The sequence below is a fragment of the Coregonus lavaretus genome, assembly GCF_964263955.1.
Source record: "Coregonus lavaretus genome assembly, chromosome: 38".
Taxonomy (NCBI): domain Eukaryota; kingdom Metazoa; phylum Chordata; class Actinopteri; order Salmoniformes; family Salmonidae; genus Coregonus; species Coregonus lavaretus.
Window position 1 is genome coordinate 24,509,993 of NC_140025.1, and position 23,898 is coordinate 24,533,890.

General features: G+C 44.3%; 1 protein-coding gene across 1 annotated transcript in view; it reads left to right on the forward strand.

Annotated features, from left to right (window-relative positions):
* The window catches only part of LOC311112052 (catenin alpha-2), a gene marked incomplete at its 5' end in the record, with an annotated part of 151,874 nt that overhangs the window by 20,431 nt on the left and 107,545 nt on the right, over positions 1-23,898 (forward strand). Inside the window, one exon of the mRNA XM_084155029.1 lies at positions 7,289-7,441. Coding sequence (XP_084011155.1) covers positions 7,289-7,441 — 153 coding nt within the window. The remainder of the gene's footprint in view (positions 1-7,288; positions 7,442-23,898) is intronic.

The following is a 23,898-nucleotide window of genomic DNA, read 5'->3' on the forward strand; positions in this document are numbered from 1 at the left end:
CGAAAACCTCTCCAAACAACGGAGGGAGGATACGTAGCTCAGAACACCAAACAGAGGAGCAATCACACACAACACCATACACACACAACGAGAACTAAATAGGACACTAACGAGGACTAACTAGACACAGGTGTACAACATCAAGACAAAACCAAACGAACATGAAACATAGATCGGTGGCAGCTAGGGGACGACGACCGCCGAAACCTGCCCGAACAAGGAGGAGGAGCAGCCTCGGCCGAAACCGTGACAGCAACACCTCACGGCACAACAACTCTCCCCCTTGTGACCTAGTTGTTGTGTGTATATACTGACATGTATGTGTAACTGACAGATGCACACACACTACATGTTAATGTTTTTATATGTATGTCTATTGTCTGTGTTTTGTCTGTGTTTTTTTTTTTTTTTCGTTATGTGTCGGACCCAAGTAAGACTAGCTGTCGCCATTGGCGTCGGCTAATGGGAATCGTAATAAATAAAATAAAAATCCTCCTCCTCTCTCATTTCTCATCCCCCCCTTCCCTCGTCCGATCCTCCTACCGCAGTTCCCTGATATCAAATATGAGCGCTATTACTTCATTTTGATTTGCACAAGCTGTTTTGCCTCTCTCTGTGGTGCCCCGGACATTTATACATGTGATTGCTCTTGACATTTTAATAAGAAACTTTCTGCCGCTGACCCCCTCGGCACGTGCACACACACACACACACACACACACACACACACACACACACACACACACATTCAGCTCCTGCTATCTGCATGGAATCACAAGTGAGCTGGAGGAACGGGGGAATACGACTCCAAACCACCCTGCCAATGTTTTCCCTTTCATATTTGGATTCTCTATTTTCTTCCTTATAATTGCATATTTGTTTTTGAGCTTTTTTGATGTACTTTATTTATCTTGTCGTAAAACAAATGGGGAACAGGGGTAGGGTTAGGGGTTTGGGTGGGGTTGGGACGGTACAGTAAATCACCGGCAAAGTAAAAATCTGCATTCCTCACACTGGCCTCTTACGTAACACTGATGAGTCAAACATTCTGCATCGCATTGAAGAGACACACACACACTCTCTCTCACACACATACAGTACACACACACACAAACACACACAGGGGATCTTTGCGACAGTTCTCTCCCTCAGACATCTGTTTTGTTGTGTCAGAGCAGGTGTCTAATCCCTAAAAAAACACAGTTTCCCTCCACCATTAAAAAAGCAAATTTGCAAAGCAAACGCTAATCTCCATCTTTGAAGATCACACGGCCCTCTGCTTATCGGCAAACAGCCGAACAGATATTCATCTTGCCCAGGTTTGTTGGTTAACTAAATATGCCATCCAAATTATTTCACAGCATTCCTTTCAACGCTTTTATCGAGCGTTAGAATATGGTGTGAATCGTAGCGGGTTTAACTGGGCTTCTAACTCGATGTGTGGCTGACAAGAAAGAACAGAGGTAGAGGATTAGACAGAGAGGGAGGATAGGAGAGGAGAGGGAGAGAACAGGTATTTCATAATCCGTCAAACTTTTTGGGAGACGCTCAAAGCAATTTGAGCTTAAGCACTCATTCTCTCTTTTTGGTGTTTCCAATTTTCCACTCGCTGTTTTCATAGTCTGAGGAGGAGAAATCAGAGGCACACTCTTTTTATTTCCAATTTACCAGCAAGATTACATGACTCTAGCTCAGATTCCATCTACTACACAATAGACATCATAGTATTCAAGGGAAGGCAGACTGGAGTCACTGCAATTGTGTTTTATCAGTGTCATCCATTTCATATGATGATATGACATCAGGACATAGATCAAAGGTGGCTGATGGACCAATAACCTTTTCACAATACTGAACCGAGTCCAAGATAGCTGTACCATAGTTGATGCTGGAAAAGACTATATGAAAATGAAAATATATCCGAGCCAGCACGGTACAGTACAATAGAGTCAGCCTAGTCCAATGACTCTAACACTGGCTTTTATTCCAACATAACTTCCAACACCAACTAATCTCTATGGTGATACCATGCGACCACACAATATGATACCATACGTGATATATTACTTGAATTATCCAAATGTACAGTGATAAAGATATACAGTACACCGTCATTTTGGCAATCACACTAGTAGAGTATAATTAGTACTAGAGTAGTAGAGTAGTAGTGGAGTAGTAGTGCAGTTATAGTGTCTGCTCCAAATAACTTATGAGTAAGAGTGGTAGTGAAATACAGAAGGAGGGTTGGATTGAAAGAGAGTGCAGAGGAGAGAGAGAGAGACCGGGGGGAGGGGGAGAGAGAGAGAGACATTCAGTACTTTTGGTAATCTATTGTAACTTTGGTCATTTATACTCGAATAACTTTTAAAATATATATTCATGTATGGTATTCATTTTTTATATCTGTGTTGTCCATGAGTTTCTAGTGGATAGATGATATGGTTCAAGAGAAAATACCTTAATAATGAGAAAAACATCTAATCCACAATACCATTATTTTCAACAAACTCTGTAACTTTTCCAATTATTGACTTTTTTCACAACTGCCACCAGTTTGGTGACAAAACATTAACAACAAAGACATATTGACATAGTCAAATAAATACAAGTGTGTAAAAAAAAAAAGGATATTTCATGCGGAAACCCTTATAGTAAACACCAATGCTATTCACTAAGTTGATGGTTTATATTTAGGATAATGTTTACAGCTTTGTCATTCAATAAAAAAAAATAAAAAAATATTTATTTGATGTATTTTACATGTGATAAGGCCACACAGAGGGCCAGAGATAATTTCAGACACCTGTGATAATCTGAAGTACCCCAAAAGGACACTAGTTGTCTTGTGATAAATTCCCCCAAAACTTGAAAGTTACCAAAATTCTGGTAGTTTACTGGTAAACTTAGAAAATTAACCCTACAAAGAACGAGAGAGAGAGAGAGAGAGAGAGAGAGAGAGAGAGAGAGAGAGAGAGAGAGAGAGAGAGAGAGAGAGAGAGAGAGAGAGAGAGAGAGAGAGATGGCTGGAAGATTTAAGAGGGAGTCCTGTGGGGTTCGGCCATTGGAATGCTGATGGTGCAGAGAGGAGAGAAGGAGAGACAGAGGAGGAAAATCACTCTACTGTATCATCCCTTCAGTCTCAGTCAAACACATCAACATCACTTTTAGACATCAAGTGGTGGTTTCCTGGACACAAATTAAATGTATTGCTGACCTAATTTTCAATGGAAATTCTCCCTTTTCAGTCCTCTATATATATATATATATATATATATATATATATATATATATATATATATATATATATATATATATATATGGCAAAGTATGTTTATTCCAATATCATACATATTTTGTATAGTTTATATACAGATAAATGATGAGAAATATATTCAATCAGACTCAAGCCTATAGCACAGTGACAATGGGAAAAGACCTATTAACCAAAAACACTTATTAAAGGCTATTAACGAGGAGGCTAGAGTTCATTAAAAGTCATAGATTAGATTATTGGCACAGGGGGAGATGGATCATTAACTAGGAGTGTGCTCCCATCTCTCCCCAAATTTCATGCTCAGGTACCCCGCAACCCAAATGAACATGGCACACTGATTGCAATACGGAAGAAGTCTCTTTCCTACTCTTTTCCTCTAACACAAGGCCGTGTTTCAGCACTCACTCACTCACTCACAAGTATGCAGCTCTGGGTTTTAGACCATATGCAGTAGGGCACGATGTAGCAAAAAGTTGTGCAACGTGAAACCAAATCTGATCTTCTCATGGGACACTAGAACCACCATAGGTCAATGGCCACTGATGTTTGATTTTATAAATAAATATAATCTGCCCCCCAAAAAAGCTATGTCCTGCTCTTACCCTGACTTTCCCTAAATGTTTGTATTTTACACTGCTCATTTGTCAGAATTTTGAAATCACAAACAGAAAAGTATTTCGAGGCTTTTTACCTGTTTTTTTTCACACCTATTCCTAATCTAATCCGCCAAAGACTATGTGCTGTAGGATGTGGGTACCCAGCCAGGCGCTAATGCATCTCTCTCTCCTCACTGAATGAATGACAAATGGATGAATGGGCGATGATTGTGCACCTTACTTCACAATTGAATTTGAATTAGGCCTAACTGAATGATAAGGAAGGTGAAGTGGTTGATTTAATTTAGAAAGACAATAGTGAAATGATGAGTTTGTGGTATGCCTATTTATCAGCAGCAAATCATTTGACCGTACACTTTGGGGGTTGATACCATTATTTTTTATGTTTTTCTTTGTAATAAGCTGTTATGGGACTGTTTTATTTACTATAACTCTATTAGTAATCACATTTATTGTAAGGGAAACTAAAACATGCTACATGTTGCAGTAGGCCTTTAGAATAATGTGAAACATATCCTTGACTCTATCCGGTGAAGCAAACGATGCCAGCACACTGAATGAATGACAAATGGATGGATGGGCGATAATTGTGGAAGTTACTTCACAATCAAATTTAAATTAGGCCTAACTGAATGATAAGCAGGGTGAAGAGGTTGATTGAATTTAGAACAACAATAGTGTAATGATGAGTTTGTGTTATGCCTATTTATCAGCATTGGCACTCATGTTAATAATTTGACCGCGCGCCTTGCGGGTTGATAGCATTCTCTTTTACGTTTTACTTTGTAAAAAGTGTGCAAAGCTGTCAACAAAGCAAAGGGTGGCTATTTGAAGAATCTCAAATATAAAATGTATTTTGATTTGTTTAACACTTTTTGGGTTACTACATGATTCCATATGTGTTATTTCCTAGTTTTGATGTCTTCACTATTATTCTACAATGTAGAAAATAGTAATTAATCAAGAAAAACACTTGAATGAGTAGATGTTCTAAAACTTTTGACCAGTAGTGTAGACAAGATTAAATTGACAATAATCTATTAGGCCTATCAGTTGTCAAATTGTACATGAAGAGATGGATCTTGAAATTTACAGATGCAGGGAAAGGATCATCACTTTATCAAATCCTCCTTCAGAGTCACATCCAGGTATACCATTTTGATTTCTATATAGTATCAGAAATAACATATTCAGCAGTTTCTATTACACTTACCTTTGCCAAATAAATCTCATAATTCAAGAGGTGCAGCTCTATTTCCAAATTTCACTTTTTTGAAGAATATCCATGCTGTACATGCATTCAGCACATGACCACTCGCGCGGCAGCATTTCTCTGGCTACTAAGCAAAAACTAGTAACATCATTAACTTCAAATTAGAATATGATATTTATTTATTAAATTCATCCTTTACAATTGTTCATCCACTGTTGTTTTTATTTAGAAATACGGCAAATAATTTCACTTGTGACCTGACTGGTTATATTATTATTATATTTTTAATTTCTACTTTGTCAAAAGAAGCTATAACTGGACTTTATTAATTACTATAACTCTATTACCAATCAAATCTACAAATAAAGTTGATCAAATGGATTGTACTGTAATGTTTTTATTGTAAGGGAAACAAAAATAGGCTATAGGCCTACATTTTTTCTAGAACTTTGTATAATTATACAAAACACATCCTTGACTCTATCTAAACAAATAACTATTGTATATTTCCACAAATATTTTTTCATGCAATTAATCCTTTATAATAGTTTCTGCACTATCTATCAAGTGTTGGTGCTTATGTTTGTTGCACCTTGCGGGTTGATATGCAATATGATGCATATGCTAAAGAGGACGCCCGGCAACGTTCTCTAGCCGGTACTTATAGGCTGAAAGGAAAGGTGGTTGTAGTGTTAAAATATTTCCCATCTATTGAACACAGCACAGGATTTTGGCTATAGCTGGGTTGCTTATGTAGGCCTGTCATGTCCTACAGCTCTTGGCCGGCTCCTAATCTGTCTCCCAAATGGATCCCTATTCCCTATGTTGTGCACTACTTTTGACCATGGTCCATAGGGCTCTGGCCAAAAGTAGTGTATTAAAATATCACATTTGGAGGCAGACTCCTAGTCTCCACTCAAAGAACCAGCGTGATGGATTAAACCTCCGCAAGCCATAATTCATCATTACTGTCCCTCCGCTGTGGCTTGGCAGTTAAGATTTTAATTGGTCGGTGGAGGGGTGAGTGTGTTTCACTGACTGATGTGTGTGTGCGTGCACGCGTGCGTGCGTGTGTGAACGTGCTTGACTGACTGATGATTATTGCTGGTTAGGAGCCAAACGCCCTTGTCAATCTCCGGCACCCCCGTATCTCCCTCGCTGCCCCTCTAAATCTTTTGTTCTTTAACACCAGGAACGTGGTGCAATAATGTTTTCTTTATAGCCTAATTATGAATGATGGCATCAGAAACTAAAGTGAAGTCCCCACAGTAGTTGCTCATTCATTCAAATGGCTTCAGTTTGATAGTCGTGAAATTAAACTTCACAAGATTAGTCAATTGACTCCTTTGAACCGCTACTCCAAAGACATTTGACTGGATGGGAGTGTGTGTGTGTGTGTGTTTGCTTGCTTGCCTCTGTTAGTCTCCAAGGGTCCATATGCCCAAGTCCTTCTCTTAGTAAGATAAAGCACCTGTCTACTGTCATTGTACTGACTCTATTCCTACTAGTCTGTTACACTGTCCGATATGAAGAGACTGTGAATACCATCAGTGTCCATTTAGCAGGGAAAAAGACTGTGTCCCTTGCCAGTTTGGCAAAATGATTTCAGAAACAAATATTTAAGTCGCAAAGTGCTGCCCTCGTAAAAGGTCTCATGGGGAAAATGTATAATTATACAAAACACATCCTTGACTCTATCTAAACAAATAACTATTGTATATTTCCACAAATATTTTTTCATGCAATTAATCCTTTATAATAGTTTCTGCACTATCTATCAAGTGTTGGTGGTTATGTTTGTTGCACCTTGCGGGTTGATATGCAATATGATGCATATGCTAAAGAGGACGCCCGGCAACGTTCTCTAGCCGGAACTTACAGGCTAAAAGGAAAGTGCTGCCCTCGTAAAAGGTCTCATGGGGAAAATGACACCTTGCGGGCAGCCATTTTACATCCCCCTGCTGCTGCTGATCCTCTGTTTCCATTTCCTCACCCCCCCCCCCCCCCCATCTCTCTGTCTCTCACTCTCTCTTTCTCTCTCTATTGCTCTCCCTTTTCCCCTCCCACATCTCCCCCTCGCTCTCTCTCTCTCTCTGCCCCCCGCTCTCAATTCAATAATAAATATGTTATACACTTAGTAAACACAAAGTTAAACACACTCCGTCTCTGTCCCTCTCTCTCCAGTTGAGGAAGGCAGTGATGGACCACATCTCAGACTCGTTCCTGGAGACCAACGTGCCGCTGCTGGTGCTCATCGAGGCGGCCAAGAGTGGCAATGAGAAGGAGGTCAAGGAGTATGCGCAGGTGTTCCGCGAGCACGCCAACAAGCTGGTCGAGGTAAGTCACAATTTCCCCACTTGTCCCCCCAGTCTTTCTCGCCCCCCCACGCACCCAATTTCCCTTCCTTATTTCCCCTTATACTGCAGAGTTGTGATGTGCTTAACTGAGACACCATATGCAGGTATAGGATGTCAATAATGCATTCCCAAACAGTACAAGAGGGAGCAGGAAAATGTAAAGGAAGCTTCCACCTAGCTACTGTAGCTCAAAATGCTAAGTTTGTTAGTCAGAGTTCAAAAGGTCACAGTCAGAAGATAATTCTTATTTCAGCACTATGTATAAGTTACCATTAGACAGCCTCACTTCCATGACATTCAATAAGAGAGCTATAAGCAGACATGAGGTGCAGTCTTGATGCACCTTTAATTTATTATTTATTAAGGTGTTTTCAAGTTTTATTAACAGATTACGGTTAGATATGTAGGATGTAGCAGAGAAAGTCGGTGGTGGAATGAGGGTTTGAACCACTGACTCCAGGAACATATGTGGTCCGGGGTCAGCAGCACTAGCACTAGACAAGCCCCAGGCACACCTTGATGTAGCTTTTATCTAGTAAGGAACAGACACCTTTGTTTGATGTATGGTCACACAACGCACATAAATGCTCTCACCCACATGCTACCCTTTTCACAAAGACACATACAATTTATACACTCTCTATTATGTCTAGATCAAAGAATAGGGAATAGGGTGCCATTTGGGACCAAACCACTCTCTGACAGCCAGGCAAAGTGCACTCTGTTCTGGTCTGGTCTCAAAATAGCCAGTCACAAAACAGCAGCTTGGCCAGGTTAGCCAGTCTCGGGACATCTGATTGGAGGGTGAAGATCGATTCTGAGTCACAGTTGCCTGGCAAGGTTAACGTAATTCCACTGCCTAAAAAGAATAAAGCACCCTTTGCTGGCTCTAACAACCGCCCAATCAGTTTGCTGCCTGTTCTTAGTAAGCTGATGGAGAGAATTGTGTTTGACAATGACTTTCAGCATGCATTTAGAGAAGGGCACTCAACTTGTACTGCATTGACTCAGATGACAGATGCTTGGTTAAATGATATGGGTAATACAATTATAGTTAGAACTGTATAGTTAGATTTCAGTGCAGCCTTTGATGTTATTGATCATAAATTGACTGGTTGCATCACCGCCTGGTATGGCAACTGCTTGGCCTCCGACCGCAAGGCACTACAGAGGGTAGTGCGTACGGCCCAGTACATCACTTGGGCCAAGCTTCCTGCCATCCAGGACCTCTATACCAGGCGGTGTCAGAGGAAGGCCCTCAAAATTGTCAAAGACTCCAGCAACCCTAGTCATAGACTGTTCTCTCTGCTATTTTATTTTACTTCTGCTCTTTTTTTCTCAACACCTTTTTGTTGTTGTTTTATTTTACTTTTTTATAAAAAATAAATGCACTGTTGGTTAAGGGCTGTAAGTAAGCATTTCACTGTAATGTCTGCACCTGTTGTATTCGGCGCATGTGGCCAATAAAATTTGATTTGATTTGATACAGTGGGTAGTATTATGTTTAATTTTTACGAAGAGAAACTTTTTGCCTCAGTTGTTCCTGCTTCAAGTGTTTTTGTCAACTCAGGGCAGTTGGGAAGAGAAACTGAGACTGTCCTAAATGGCACCCTATTCTCTGTGAAGGGAATAGAGTGCCATTTGGGAATTAGCCTGAAAGAGAGAGATATCTGCCCTTAGCCTTATTAAGATGATAATGTGGTTGTATAACCTGTTTGTTTTCATCTGAGCTCGGTCCCCTTCCTTGAGGGCTCGCGCGCGCACACACACACACACACACACACACACACACACACACACACACACACACACACACACACACACACACACACATTCATTGGCCTTATACTACGTGACATACCAATGGCTCCTTCCCAGACAGTGGGGGGAAAGGAGGAGTGAAGGTTATTAAATTATTTGCAGTTGCTGTAGTGGAGCCGAAATGAAGGGCTATTAGATGGGCATTTAGCCTCGAAACACCAGTCATCCAGGCAGAATGCAGAGTCTAACAGTGCAGCGCACACACACTCAAGCACACACACACAAATAAGCATGAACACACACACATACACGTACACATACGCATCATCACTCACACGCATGCATCCACGCACACACGCATATAGGAATATTTAAGATACATGCCACCTATGTGTGTGTGTCGCTTGGTGATGGGAGAGGTTCTCAGATGTTTTAAATGAAGGGTCGTTTATACTAATCCTGGGTTGTTGCCTTTATTAGCATTTGACCCAATGTACACACACACACACACACACACACACACACATTATGTCCATACAGATGGATGGCTTAACGTGTTAGTTCAATGTAGGTTTCTTAAAATGTATTTAGTCACATTTGATAGCACTGTGTCTGAAAGTACTGCACATCATGTACAAATGAATGGATAGCTAATCGCACACACCATATTAGTTTAATGATTATATTTATATCCAATTTCCCTTCTGTTGGATGGCACAGTATGTGTGCTTTATCAAATCAAATCAAATCAAATTGTATTGGCCACATGCGCCGAATACAACAGGTGCAGACATTACAGTGAAATGCTTACATACAGCCCTTAACCAACAGTGCATTTCTTTTTAACAAAGAAGTAAAAATAAAACAACAACAAAAAAAGTGTTGAGAAAAAAGAGCAGAAGTAAAATAATAACAGTAGGGAGGCTATATATACAGGGGGGTACCGGTGCAGAGTCAATGTGCGGGGGCACCGGCTAGTTGAGGTAGTTGAAGTAATATGTACATGTGGGTAGAGTTAAAGTGACTATGCATAAATAATTAACAGAGTAGCAGCAGCGTAAAAGGATGGGGTGGGGGGGCAGTGCAAATAGTCCGGGTAGCCATGATTAGCTGTTCAGGAGTCTTATGGCTTGGGGGTAGAAGCTGTTGAGAAGTCTTTTGGACCTAGACTTGGCACTCCGGTACCGCTTGCCGTGCGGTAGCAGAGAGAACAGTCTATGACTAGGGTGGCTGGAGTCTTTGACAATTTTGAGGGCCTTCCTCTGACACCGCCTGGTATAGAGGTCCTGGATGGCAGGAAGCTTGGCCCAAGTGATGTACTGGGCCGTACGCACTACCCTCTGTAGTGCCTTGCGGTCGGAGGCCAAGCATTTGCCATACCAGGCGGTGATGCAACCAGTCAGGATGCTCTCGATGGTGCAGCTGTAGAATTTTTTGAGGATCTGAGGACCCATGCCAAATCTTTTCAGTCTCCTGAGGGGGAATAGGCTTTGTCGTGCCCTCTTCACGACTGTCTTGGTGTGTTTGGACCATGATAGTTCGTTGGTGATGTGGACACCAAGGAACTTGAAGCTCTCAACCTGTTCCACTACAGCCCTGTCAATGAGAATTGGGGCGTGCTCAGTCCTCTTTTTTTTCCTGTAGTCCACAATCATCTCCTTTGTCTTGGTCACGTTGAGGGAGAGGTTGTTGTCCTGGCACCACACGGCCAGGTCTCTGACCTCCTCCCTATAGGCTGTCTCATCGTTGTCGGTGATCAGGCCTACCACTGTTGTGTCGTCGGCAAACTTAATGATGGTGTTGGAGTCGTGCCTGGCCATGCAGTCATGGGTGAACAGGGAGTACAGGAGGGGACTGAGCACGCACCCCTGAGGGGCCCCCGTGTTGAGGATCAATGTGGCAGATGTGTTGTTACCTACCCTTACCACCTGGGGGCGGCCCGTCAGGAAGTCCAGGATCCAGTTGCAGAGGGAGGTGTTTAGTCCCAGGATCCTTAGCTTAGTGATGAGCTTAGAGGGCACTATGGTGTTGAATGCTGAGCTGTAGTCAATGAATAGCATTCTCACGTAGGTGTTCCTCTTGTCCAGGTGGGAAAGGGAAGTGTGGAGTGCAATAGAGATTGCATCATCTGTGGATCTGTTGGGGCGGTATGCAAATTGGAGTGGGTCTAGGGTTTCTGGGATAATGCTGTTGATGTGAGCCATGACCAGCCTTTCAAAGCACTTCATGGCTACAGACGTCAGTGCTACGGGTCGGTAGTCATTTAGGCAGGTTATCTTAGAGTCCTTGGGCACGGGGACTATGGTGGTCTGCTTGAAACATGTTGGTATTACAGACTCAGTCAGGGACATGTTGAAAATGTCAGTGAAGACACTTGCCAGTTGGTCAGCACATGCTCGGAGTACACGTCCTGGTAATCCGTCTGGCCCTGCGGCCTTGTGAATGTTGACCTGCTTAAAAGTCTTACTCACATCGGCTACGGAGAGCGTGATCACATAGTCATCCGGAACAGCTGGTGCTCTCATGCATGCTTCAGTGTTGCTTGCCTCGAAGCGAGCATAGAAGTGGTTTAGCTCGTCTGGTAGGCTTGTGTCACTGGGCAGCTCGCGGCTGTGCTTCCCTTTGTAGTCTGTAATAGTTTTCAAGCCCTGCCACATCCGACGACCGTCAGAGCCAGTGTAGTACGATTCAATCTTAGTCCTGTATTGACTCTTTGCCTGTTTGATGGTTCGTCGGAGGGCATAGCGGGATTTCTTATAAGCGTCCGGGTTAGAGTCCCGCTCCTTGAAAGCGGCAGCTCTACCCTTTAGCTCAGTGCGGATGTTTCCTGTAATCCATGGCTTCTGGTTGGGGTATGTACGTACGGTCACTGTGGGGACGACATCATCGATGCACTTATTGATGAAGCCAGTGACTGATGTGGTGTACTCCTCAATGCTATCTGAAGAATCCCAGAACATGTTCCAGTCTGTGCTAGCAAAACAGTCCTGTAGCTTAGCATCTGCGTCATCTGACCACTTTTTTATTAACCGAGTCACTGGTGCTTCCTGCTTTAGTTTTTGCTTATAAGCAGGAATCAGGAGGATAGAGTTATGGTCAGATTTGCCAAATGGAGGGCGAGGGAGAGCTTTGTATGCGTCTCTGTGTGTGGAGTAAAGGTGGTCCAGAGTTTTTTTTTCCTCTGGTTGCACATTTAACATGCTGGTAGAAATGAGGTAGAACGGATTTAAGTTTCCCTGCATTAAAGTCCCCGGCCACTAGGAGCGCTGCATCTGGATGAGCATTTTCCTGTTGATTTATGGCCTTATACAACTCATTCAGTGCAATCTTAATGCCAGCATTGGTTTGTGGTGGTAAATAGATAGCTATGAAAAATATACACATATGGATGAATGGGCAATGGCATGTGGCGTTATTAGTTTAAGTGAAGGTATGCTCATATACGCACTTAAGCCGGGTGTATACTACCCAACTTTCAAAATCCTAAAATCGCTGAACCTTTCACGTCAAACGACCAACTTGATCCAAGATGGCGTAGAAGTGTGGTTGTATACTCTGTAGTGTGTCCGTGTAAATAGCCTGTTTTTTAATTTTTTTGTCTCTTTCGTATATAAAGTGAGGGAAAAAAATATTTGATCCACTGCTGATTTTGTACGTTTGCCCACTGACAAAGACATGATCAGTCTATAATTTTAATGGTAGGTTTATTTGAACAGTGAGAGAAAGAATAACAACAACAAAATCCAGAAAAATGCATGTCAAAAATGTTATAAATTGATTTACATTTTAATGAGGGAAATAAGTAAGACCCTCTGCAAAACATGACTTAGTACTTGGTGGCAAAACCAGGTTTGCACACATCTGAGGAGGGATTTTGTCCCACTCCTCTTTGCAGATCTTCTCCAAGTCATTAAGGTTTCGAGGCTGACGTTTGGCAACTCGAACATTCAGCTCCCTCCACAGATTTTCTATGGGATTAAGGTCTGGAGACTGGCTAGGCCACTCCAGAACCTTAATGTGCTTCTTTTTGAGCCACTCCTTTGTTGCCTTGGCCGTGTGTTTTGGGTCATTGTCATGCTGGAATACCCATTAACGACCCATTTTCAATGCCCTGGCTGAGGGAAGGAGGTGCTCACCCAAGATTTGACGATACATGGCCCCGTCCATCGTCCCTTTGATGCGGTGAAGTTGTCCTGTCCCCTTAGCAGAAAAACACCCCCAAAGCATAATGTTTCCACCTCCATGTTTGATGGTGGGGATGGTGTTCTTGGGGTCATAGGCAGCATTCCTCCTCCTCCAAACACGGCGAGTTGAGTTGATGCCAAAGAGCTCCATTTTGGTCTCATCTGACCACAACACTTTCACCCAGTTCTCCTCTGAATCATTTAGATGTTCATTGGCAAACTTCAGACGGGCCTGTATATATGCTTTCTTGAGCAGGGGGACCTTGCGGGCGCTGCAGGATTTCAGTCCTTCACAGCATAGTGTGACCAATTGTTTTATTTGTGACTATGGTCCCAGCTGCCTTGAGATCATTGACAAGATCCTCCCGTGTAGTTCTGGGCTGATTCCTCACCGTTCTCATGATCATTGCAACTCCACAAGGTGAGATCTTGCATGGAGCCCCAGGCCAAGGGAGATTGACAGTTATTTTGTGTTTCTTCCATTTGCGAATAATCGCACCAACTGTTGTCACCTTCTCACCAAGCTGCTTGGCGATGGTCCTGGGAGCCAGAAATATTTCTGATTGAGAGGGGGTCAAATACTTATTTCCCTCATTAAAATGCAAATCAATTTATAACATTTTTGACATTTTTGTTGTTGTTATTCTGTCTCTCACTGTTCAAATAAACCTACCATTAAAATTATAGACTGATCATTTCTTTGTCAGTAGGCAAACGAATAAATTAGCAAGGGATCAAATACTTTTTTCCCTCACTGTATTTCTCAATCACACTTTTCATCCTTCAACTAAATATACTTTCCTGCAACCCGCCTCACCTAATGTGGAACGGATACTATTATTTATTTTACCTTTTTATCCAGAACCTCCAGTTGAAACTAGCCAGCTAGCCAGCTAACTAGCTAACTAGCTACTTGCTATTAGCCACCGTTAGCGGTTTTCACCATTGTCCGTGGCCTGCACCACCTACCAGCCAGCTCTAGCCTGGACTATTATCGGCCAGTCTGCACTGTCTGCACAGCGTGCTATCGACCGAGAACATATCGGATTTTCTGCCGGAATCACTGAATCACTGGACCTTAACACCGGATCATCACAACTAGCTAGCTGCAACCGAATTGATGTTGTTGGCTAATCACCACTGCCACCAAAGCAAGCACCAGTTAGCCTTGAGCTAGCCTCGAGCCAGGCCCATCTCCCGGCTATGTACCTCTCTGTCAACCGGACTGGACCTCCTAGTGTCGACATGGAGCCCACGCCGATCCATCACGACTGGTCTGCCGACGTAATCGTCTGATGTGGTTTCAACAGGCTTCCCGTTGCGACGACCACGAAGAGCCATCTGCTAGCCCTGGCCCGCTAGCACACGCAATCAACAGCCGTGCTTCTTGCTCGCCTGTGCTGTAGTAGCCATTCGAACTGCTCCCGGTCTCACCTATTGCTGTTCACTGGACCTTATGATCACTCAGCTGCACAGCTGATGCCTGCTGGACTGTTCCTTTACACGGTACCCCCATCCTGTTTATCTGTCCTGTTTCTCTGTTTAGCCTCAGCCCAAACTTCCGTCGCCATTACCAGTTGTTGTCTTAGCTCTCTCGAATAGCATCTGTGATTGCTTTATGCCTCTCTCCCATGTCAATATGACTTGCTTATTGCTGTTTTGTATTTTTCATTGTACTATTTCACTGTAGATCCCCCAGCCCAGCTCAACCTGCCTTAGATAGCTCCTTTGTCCCACCCCCCATACACGCGGAGACCGGTGCTCAATCGGTGGCTCCGGTGCCTCTTTCATCGTTACCCAACACTTAGGTTTGCCTCCACTGTACTCATATCCTTCCATATCCTTGTCTGTACATAATGACTTGAATCTATTCTACAACGCCCGGAAATCTGCCCCTTTTATTCTCTGTACCCAACGCACTAGAAGACCAGTTCTTAAAGCCTTTAGCCATATCCTTATTCTACTCCTCCTCTGTTCCTCTGGTGATGTAGAGGTTAACCCAGGTCCTGTAGCCCCCAGTATCACTCCTACTCCCCAGGCACTATCATTTGTTGACTTCTGTAACTGTAAAAGCCTTGTTTTTTTGCATGTTAACATCAGAAGCCTCCTCCCTAAGTTTGAGTTACTCCGCCAACCTTGATGTTCTAGCAGTGTCTGAATCCTGGCTTAGGAAGACCACCAAAAACTTTGACATTTCCATCCCCAACTACAACATTCTCAAAGGGGGCGGAGTTGCAATCTACTGTAGAGATAGCCTGCAGAGCTCTATCATACTATCCAGGTCTGTGCCCAAACAATTTGAGCTTCTACTTCTAAAAATCCACTTCTCCAGAAATGTCTATCACTGTTGCCGCTTGCTACAGACCCCCCTCAGCCCCCAGCTGTGCCCTGGACACCATATGTGAATTGATTGCCCCCCCATCTATCCTCAGAGTTTGTACTGCTTGGTGACCTAAACTGGGATATGCTTAACACCCCGGCTGTTCTACAATCTAAACTAGATGCCCTCAATCTCACACAAATTATCAAGGAACCTACCAGGTACAACCCTAAATCTGTAAACATGGGCTCCCTCATAGATATCATCCTGACTAATTTACCCTCTAAATACACCTCCGCTGTCTTCAACTAGGATCTCAGCGATGACTGCATCATTGCCTGCGTCCGTAATGGGTCCGCGGTCAAATGACCACCCCTCATCACTGTCAAACGCTCCCTGGCCCGGGTATCCTGGATGCATATTGACCTCATTATGTCAGTAGAGGATGCCTGGTTGTTCTTTAAAAGTGCTTTCCTCTCAATCTTAAATAAGCATGCCCCATTCAAAAAATTCCGAACTAAGAACAGATATAGCCCCTGGTTCACCCCAGACTTGACTGCCCTTGACCAGCACAAAAACATCCTGTGGCGTACTGCATTAGAATCGAACAGCCTCCGTGATATGCAACTTTTCAGGGAAGTCAGGAACCAATATACACAATCAGTTAGGAAAGCAAAGGCTAGCTAACTCCAAAAAGTTTTGGGACACTGTAATGTCCATGGAGAATAAGAGCACCTCCTCCCAGCTGCCCACTGCACTGAGGCTAGGAAACACTGTCACCACCGATAAATGTACGATAATCAAAATTTTCAATAAGCATTTTGCTACGACTGGCCATGCTTTCCACCTGGCTACCCCTACCCCGGCCACCAGCTTTGGTCCCCCGCTGCAATTTGCCCATGCATCCCCCCGCTTCTCCTTTACCCAAATTCAGATAGCTGGTGTTCTGAAAGAGCTGCAAAATCTGGACCCCTACAAATCAGCTGGGCTAGACAATCTGGACCCTTTCTTTCTAAAATTAGCTGCCGATATTGTAGCAACTCCTATTACTAGCCTGTTCAACCTCTCTTTCGTATCATCTGAGATCCCTAGAGATTGGAAAGCTGCCGCGGTCATCCCCCTCTTCAAAGGGGGTGACACTGTAGATCCAAACTGTTACAGACCTATATCCATCCTGCCCTGCCTTTCGAAAGTATTTGAAAGCCAAGTTAACAAACAGATCACCGTCCATTTCGAATCCCACTGTACCTTCTCCGCTATGCAATTTGGTTTCCGAGCTGGTCATGGGTGCACCTCAGCCACGCTAAAGGTCCTAAACGATATTATAACCGCGATCAATAAAGGACAGGACTGTGCAGCTGTCTTCATCAACCTGGCCAAGGCTTTCAACTCTTTCAATCACCGCATTCTTATTGGCAGACTAAATAGCCTTTGTTTCTCAAGTGATTGCCTCACCAACTACTTCTCAGATTTTTTACATTTATTTTCGTCATTTAGCAGACGCTCTTATCCAGAGCGACTTACAGTTAGTGAATACATATTATTATTTTATTTAAATACTGGCCCCCCATGGGAATCGAACCCACAACCCTGGCGTTGCAAACGCCATACTCTATCAACTGAGCTACATCCCTGCTGGCCAATCCCTCCCCTACCCTGGACCAATTGTGCGCCACCCATGAGTCTCCCGGTCGCGGCCAGCTACAACAGAGCCTGGATTCGAACCAGGATCTCTAGTGGCACAGCTAGCACTGCGATGCAGTGCCTTAGACCACTGCGCCACTCAGGAGCTCGAGATAGAGTTCAATGTGTCAAATATGAGGGCCTGTTGTCTGGACCTCTGGCAGTCTATATGGAGGTGCCACAGGGTTCAATTCTCGGGCCGACTCTATTCTCTGTGTATATCAATGATGTCGCTCTTGCTGCTGGTGACTCTCAGATCCTCCTCTATGCAGACGACACCATTTTGTATACATCTGGCCCATCATTGGACAAACCTCCAAACGAGCTTCAATGCCATACAACACTCCTTCCGTAGCCTCCAACTGCTCTTAAAAACTAGTAAAACTAAATGCATGCTCTTCAATCAAACACTGCTTGCACCCGCCTGCCCGACTAGAATCACTACTCTCGGCGGGTCTGACTTAAAATATGTGGACAACTACAAATACCTAGGTGTCTGGTTAGACCGTAAAGTCTCCTTCAAGACTCATATTTAGCATCTCCAATCCAAAGTTAAATCTAGAATTGGCTTCCTATTTCGCAACAAAGCCTCCTTCACTCATGCTGCCAAACATGCCCTCGTAAAACTGACTATCCTACCGATCCTTGACTTCGGCGATGTCATTTACAAAATAGCCTCCAACACTCTACTCAGCAAATTGGATGTAGTCTATCACAGTGCCATCCGTTTTGTCACCAAAGCCCCATATACTACCCACCATTGTGACCTGTACGCTCTTGTTGGCTGGCCCTCACTACATATTCATCGCCAAACCCACTGACTCCAGGTCATCTACAAATCACTGATAGGCAATTCCCCGCCTTATCTTAGCTCATTGGTCACCATAGCAGCACCCACCCGTAGTATGTGCTCCAGCAGGTATATCTCACTGGTCATCCCCAAAGCCAACACCTCCTTTGGCTGCCATTCCTTTCAGTTCTCTGCTGCAAATGACTGGAACGAACTGCAAAAATCTCTGAAGCTGGAGACTCTTATGTCCCTCACTAACTTTAAGCATCAGTTGTCAGAGCAGCTTACCGATCACTGCACCTGTACACAGCCCATCTGTAATAACCCATCCAACTACCTCATCCCCATATTGTTATTTATTTTGCTCATTTGCACCCCAGTATCTCTATTTGCACATCATCTTCTGCACATCTATCATTCCAGTGTTAATACTAAATTGTAATTATTTTGCACTATGGCCTATTTATTGCCTTACCTCCATAACTTACTACATTTGCACACACTGTATATAGATTTTCTATTGTGTTATTGACTGTATGTTTTGTTTTATCCCATGTGTAACTCTGTGTTGTTGTTTTTATCGCACTGCTTTGCTTTATTTTGGCCAGGTTGCAGTTGGCTTACCTGGTAGCTCAATTGGTAGAGCATTGGTAGAGCATGGCGCTTGTAACGCCAGGGTAGTGGGTTCGATCCCCGGGACCACCCATACGTAAAAATTTATGCGCACATGACTGTAAGTCGCTTTGGATAAAAGCGTCTGCTAAATGGCATATTATTATTATTATTATTATAAATAAGAATAAATAAATACAAATCTTTCCTGTCATTTTCTTTGTCTTGCCAATGCAGTGGTGCGCACACTGAATGATGTAGCACAGACGGTGGTCACACACTACAAGATTCTTCACTTGGTCGTGAGGATTCTCGACACCACGCTGTCTCGCGAAAACAGTGATGTGATGATGCGATTAGATTTAACGTAGCTACAACGAGATGTGGCTCAAAGCAGCCTGTCACGCCCTGACTCTGGGGACTCTTATTTGTTGAGTCAGGGTGTGATTTTCTATGTTGTGTAGTTCTATGTTTTCGATCTAGTATGTCTAGATCTATGTTGGCCGGTGTGGTTCCCAATCAGAGGCAGCTGTCGCTCGTTGTCTCTGATTGGGGACAATACTTAGGCAGCCTATTGGCACTAGTGGGTTGTGGGATCTTGTTCTGTATAAGGTTTGTTGTGTGTTACCGTAGGACTTCACGTGTCGTTAGTTTATTGTTTTGTTGTGTGTTTATTCATGTAAATAAACATGTTTGCATATCATGCTGCGCCTTGGTCTGACCCGTCCTTCAACGAGCGTGACACAGCCTCATAAACGTTTTCAGTCAGACATTCACGCTTGCCATACAGAGTTGAAATATCTAGCCAACATTTTGAATTGAATAACATTTCTTGTGAACTGCAGAGCTGTAACGATTTGACACGTTGGCTTTGGTTAAAGTACAAACGCATACTAGTAGTAGTCATTGCTTCTGCTTGAGAGTCTACACATTCTGGGTGATGCTAAACGATATCATCATCTCACTGGCTTCTTCTCATTGGCTATTGCTGATCACCGTTCTCAAAACTTGTCGTTGCACATCTCACACGACAAGAGCATTGCAGATTTTGTGCAGACAATATCAAACATGTTTAAAATATCGGGACGCCTGGGACTGCTCAAAGATGAGATCGGTAGCCCTCAGATTGTGTGTCTGACCCTAGCGTCGGTGAAGACCATGTGCCCCGAGTAGGCGACAACATGGGGATTTTGTCGCCTGATCTCAAAAACATGTCTGGGACAGCTAAATCGGGGCCAAAATCGTGTAGTGTACACCCGGCTTTAGATGTGTTAGCACCGTATGGGTATGGAAGTAGGTTATGTTCAAACGGATGGCTGTGTGTTGGCGTGATTTAATTAGATCTAATGTACTGTATGTACTGTATATTTATATCTCTGTGATCTCATCAGAAGCTGCTATACATAGTTGATATACATACCAGGCAGAAATTGCCCACGCATCCATTTTCCCTAAGAAAGTTGTGTGTTACCGAAAGTCATTGTAATTTGCCGTCATTGTCACTTGTCGTCGTCATCATCATCATCATCATCATCATCATCATCATCATCATCATCATCTTCGTCATCACTACATGAAGCCAATGCTGTTAGATCCTACTGAAGAAAGGAGAGACCTACGTGTAAGCTATTAGCTGGTTGCTCCCTCCGTCTTTAACTCACCGAGGTCAACATTGATCAGTGTTCAGTATCAAAGGGGTTGTTACCATGTTGGATCTGCCCTTCATCAAGCCTGCTTTGTCTCTATTTGATCTTGTCTGTCTCGGGCCCCAAGTTTCCCCTCTCGGCACTCTCCCAGGGCCCTCTGATCACCTTGCACGGTCCCAAGTTCAACCCCTGTGTCCCCCTTAATCACATCACCTTCATTAGCACCTGCAGAGGAAGCCACTAATTAGATAATTTGATTGGCCGGGACGGGAGACGACCGGAGAGGAAAGGGAAAAAGATGCAATGGTGCAATAGTCCTCGGCGCTGTAGAAAGGAAAATATTTATGATGAGCTTTTGTATGACCTTAATTAGCCCAAATTGGATTGGGGCTTTTGGAGTTAGGAACACACTTGCTCTGTCTGGTTTGCCATCCCCCTCCAACCCCCATCAGCCTCTTTATTTCAACTTCCTGGTCTGAATATTATGGAACGGGACATGTTTTTGGCAGGTGGGAAATGGGACTCTGTGAGTTGGCCAAGGAATATGACCGTTTGGGATATACGGCGTATGACAAGCTTTAGCTACACTTCTCATCATTGTGATATTGTACTGTCAGTTGCCCAACTTCAGCCGTAGTAGGCACTTATTCATAGGGGGAGAGGGAGAGAGGGGGAGGGAAGGAGAGAGACAGGCAAAGTGAGATAAAGATTGACAGTGACAGCGAAAGATTGACAGAGATAGGGAGAGAAAGCGAAAAAGAGAGAACCTAAAAAAGAGAGGCTTCCGTGTGTTAGGGTTCTGTTGGCCAGCTGCACTCTCTGTGTTAGGGTTCTGTTGGCCAGCTGCACTCTCTGTGTTAGGGTTCTGTTGGCCAGCTGCACTCTCTGTGTTAGGGTTCTGTTTGCCAGCTGCCCTCTCTGTGTTAGGATTCTGTTGGCCAGCTGCACTCTCTGTGTTAGGGTTCTGTTGGCCAGCTGCACTCTCTGTGTTAGGGTTCTGTTGGCCAGCTGCACTCTCTGTGTTAGGGTTCTGTTGGCCAGCTGACGTGTCTGTGTTAGGGTTCTGTTGGCCAGCTGCCGTGTCTGTGTTAGGGTTCTGTTGGCCAGCTACACTCCCTGTGGTAGGGTTCTGTTTGCCAGCTGCACTCTCAGTGTTAGGGTTCTGTTGGCCAGCTGCACTCTCTGTGTTAGGGTTCTGTTGGCCAGCTGCACTCTCTGTGTTAGGGTTCTGTTGGCCAGCTGCCGTGTCTGTGTTAGGGTTCTGTTTGCCAGCTGCCCTCTCAGTGTTAGGGTTCTGTTTGCCAGCTGCCCTCTCTGTGTTAGGATTCTGTTGGCCAGCTGCCCTTCCTATGTTAGGGCCTGCTAGTGCTGTGGCTACAGAGCTCTCATCAAATCCCAATACTCCCTTAATGAGTCGAACCTCTCCCTGACCCGCCATCCCAGGAAGACTTCCAACGAGGAGCGCCTCGTCTCTCTTCAAAGACCCAAGCCGCCTCTACTCCCTCCCTCCCCTTCTCCTTCTCTCCCTCCTTCCTTCTCCTCCACTATAGTTGATACCCTCTTAATTATCTCTCCCTCATTAACAATAAAGGCTCTCAGTCTCCATTATATTAGCGCTGACCAAAACCCTGACACGCTCTCATTAACTGAAACACAGGATGAACATTATTTAGTCCCGGATATCAAACTGCCTCCCGTCTTTTGTTTTGGGGGAACATTTATTTTATTATTATTGTGAGGTGGTAGTATATTAGCTTGGGCACTACCCCCGTTGGACATCACAAGGACGTTGCGGTCCATCACTATTCCAATGTTGAAGTGAGGTCCCGTCCCTGACCTTGGCTCTACGTTGGCAGGAGGCCACTCCGGAGAGAGACTCATTACGGTCCCATCCGTAGGGCCTGTTTCCTTTGTGTTTCTGTGCAGGACCTTCTGAAGACGGCTCCTCTGCCCTCTTCTCTCTCAACTCTATACCAACCAATCAGTGCCTGCCTCTGTACTCCTTTTGTTTGTCTGAAATAATGATAGTTTGTGTTGCTATTTTTCTTTCACCTATTTTTTCACAATGGGTCAATGTCAGTAGCAGTGCATGGTCCCATCCTTTCCAGTCTGAATTGTTCAGAAAATTTTCATGAGATAGGTTAGGGTTCCCTCACAAATGAGCCACAACACGATAAAGTAGAGCTACCTGTTTAAAGCTAACAGCCATGCCGTGCTTACCGGTTAAAAAATGACTTATGTGGTTAAACTCCTGAGACAAACCCCCTTCTCTGGCCTTTTGTCCCCTGAACTGGCCCCCTAGCCTCCCTTCTTGGACCACATGCAGCCATGAGCCTTCCCTTACCCCCTCTTCCACCCCATTTACCCCTTTTTAACCTCCTTCCATTTTCTTGTACTCTGACTTCCACTTCAAAGCGGCCACTTTTGCTTCACCAGTCTCTCTCTCTCTCTCTCTCTCTCTCTCTCTCTCTCTCTCTCTCTCTCTCTCTCTCTCTCTCTCTCTCTCTCTCTCTCTCTCTCTGTCCCTCTCTCTCTCTCTCTCTCGCTCGCTCTGTCCCTCTCTCTCTCTCTCTCTCTCTCTCTCTCTCTCGCTCTCTCTCTCTCTCTCTCTCTCTCTCTCTGTCATGAGCCCTCTCACTCCACCGGGTTACCACCGTATTTGTTTCCACTATCTTCCACTCTGCTCACCACTCTCTCTCTACTCAGCCTAACTAGCTCCACCTGTCCCTGCTCTGCTCGGCTCTAATTACTCTGCCAGCTGCGCTGCATTACCCACTAACCTCTCCCAGTATTTAAAGTCCTGTCTTTCAGCTCTCCTTTGTCAGATCGTCTGCAAAGCTCACACCCGGAACCTGTTTGCTCGCGCTTCTGGCTCACCCTTGTTTTGTGACCCCGGACCTGCCTGATTCTTGGATACTCTTCTGCCCCAGGAATACCAGACCTGCTTTCTGCCATTACGACTCCTGACTACTCTTCGATCCCGGTACTCTGACCAGCCTTCTGCCTTGCTACTACGTATTTTGGATTCCCCTTGAACTGTACTGCTGCCTTGTTTCATTCCGCCCTGTTGTGTCTGTGTCTCCCCCCCCCAGGACTTCTGGACCACCCACCACCGGCTTCATAGGACGCATCGCTGCCACTGGGGGGGGCACAGACCCAGCACATTGGACGGGACCCCTGTTACCCCTGGAGCCTTCATTCACTCCCTACTTCCCTTTTCCCTTAAGTTTAATAAACTTTCTGGTGTGACGCAATTGTGGTCCTCTGGTCGTCTGTCTGAATCGTGACAGTACGATCTGACCATTATGGACTCAGCGCACACTTTCCCCGACATGGAAACCGATGAGCATGAGCAGCAGTTCCAGCAGCAGCAACAACAACTCGCCATGATCTTTCAACTCCTCACCAACCTTACCCCAGCCAGTCTGCCCACCAGCCCTG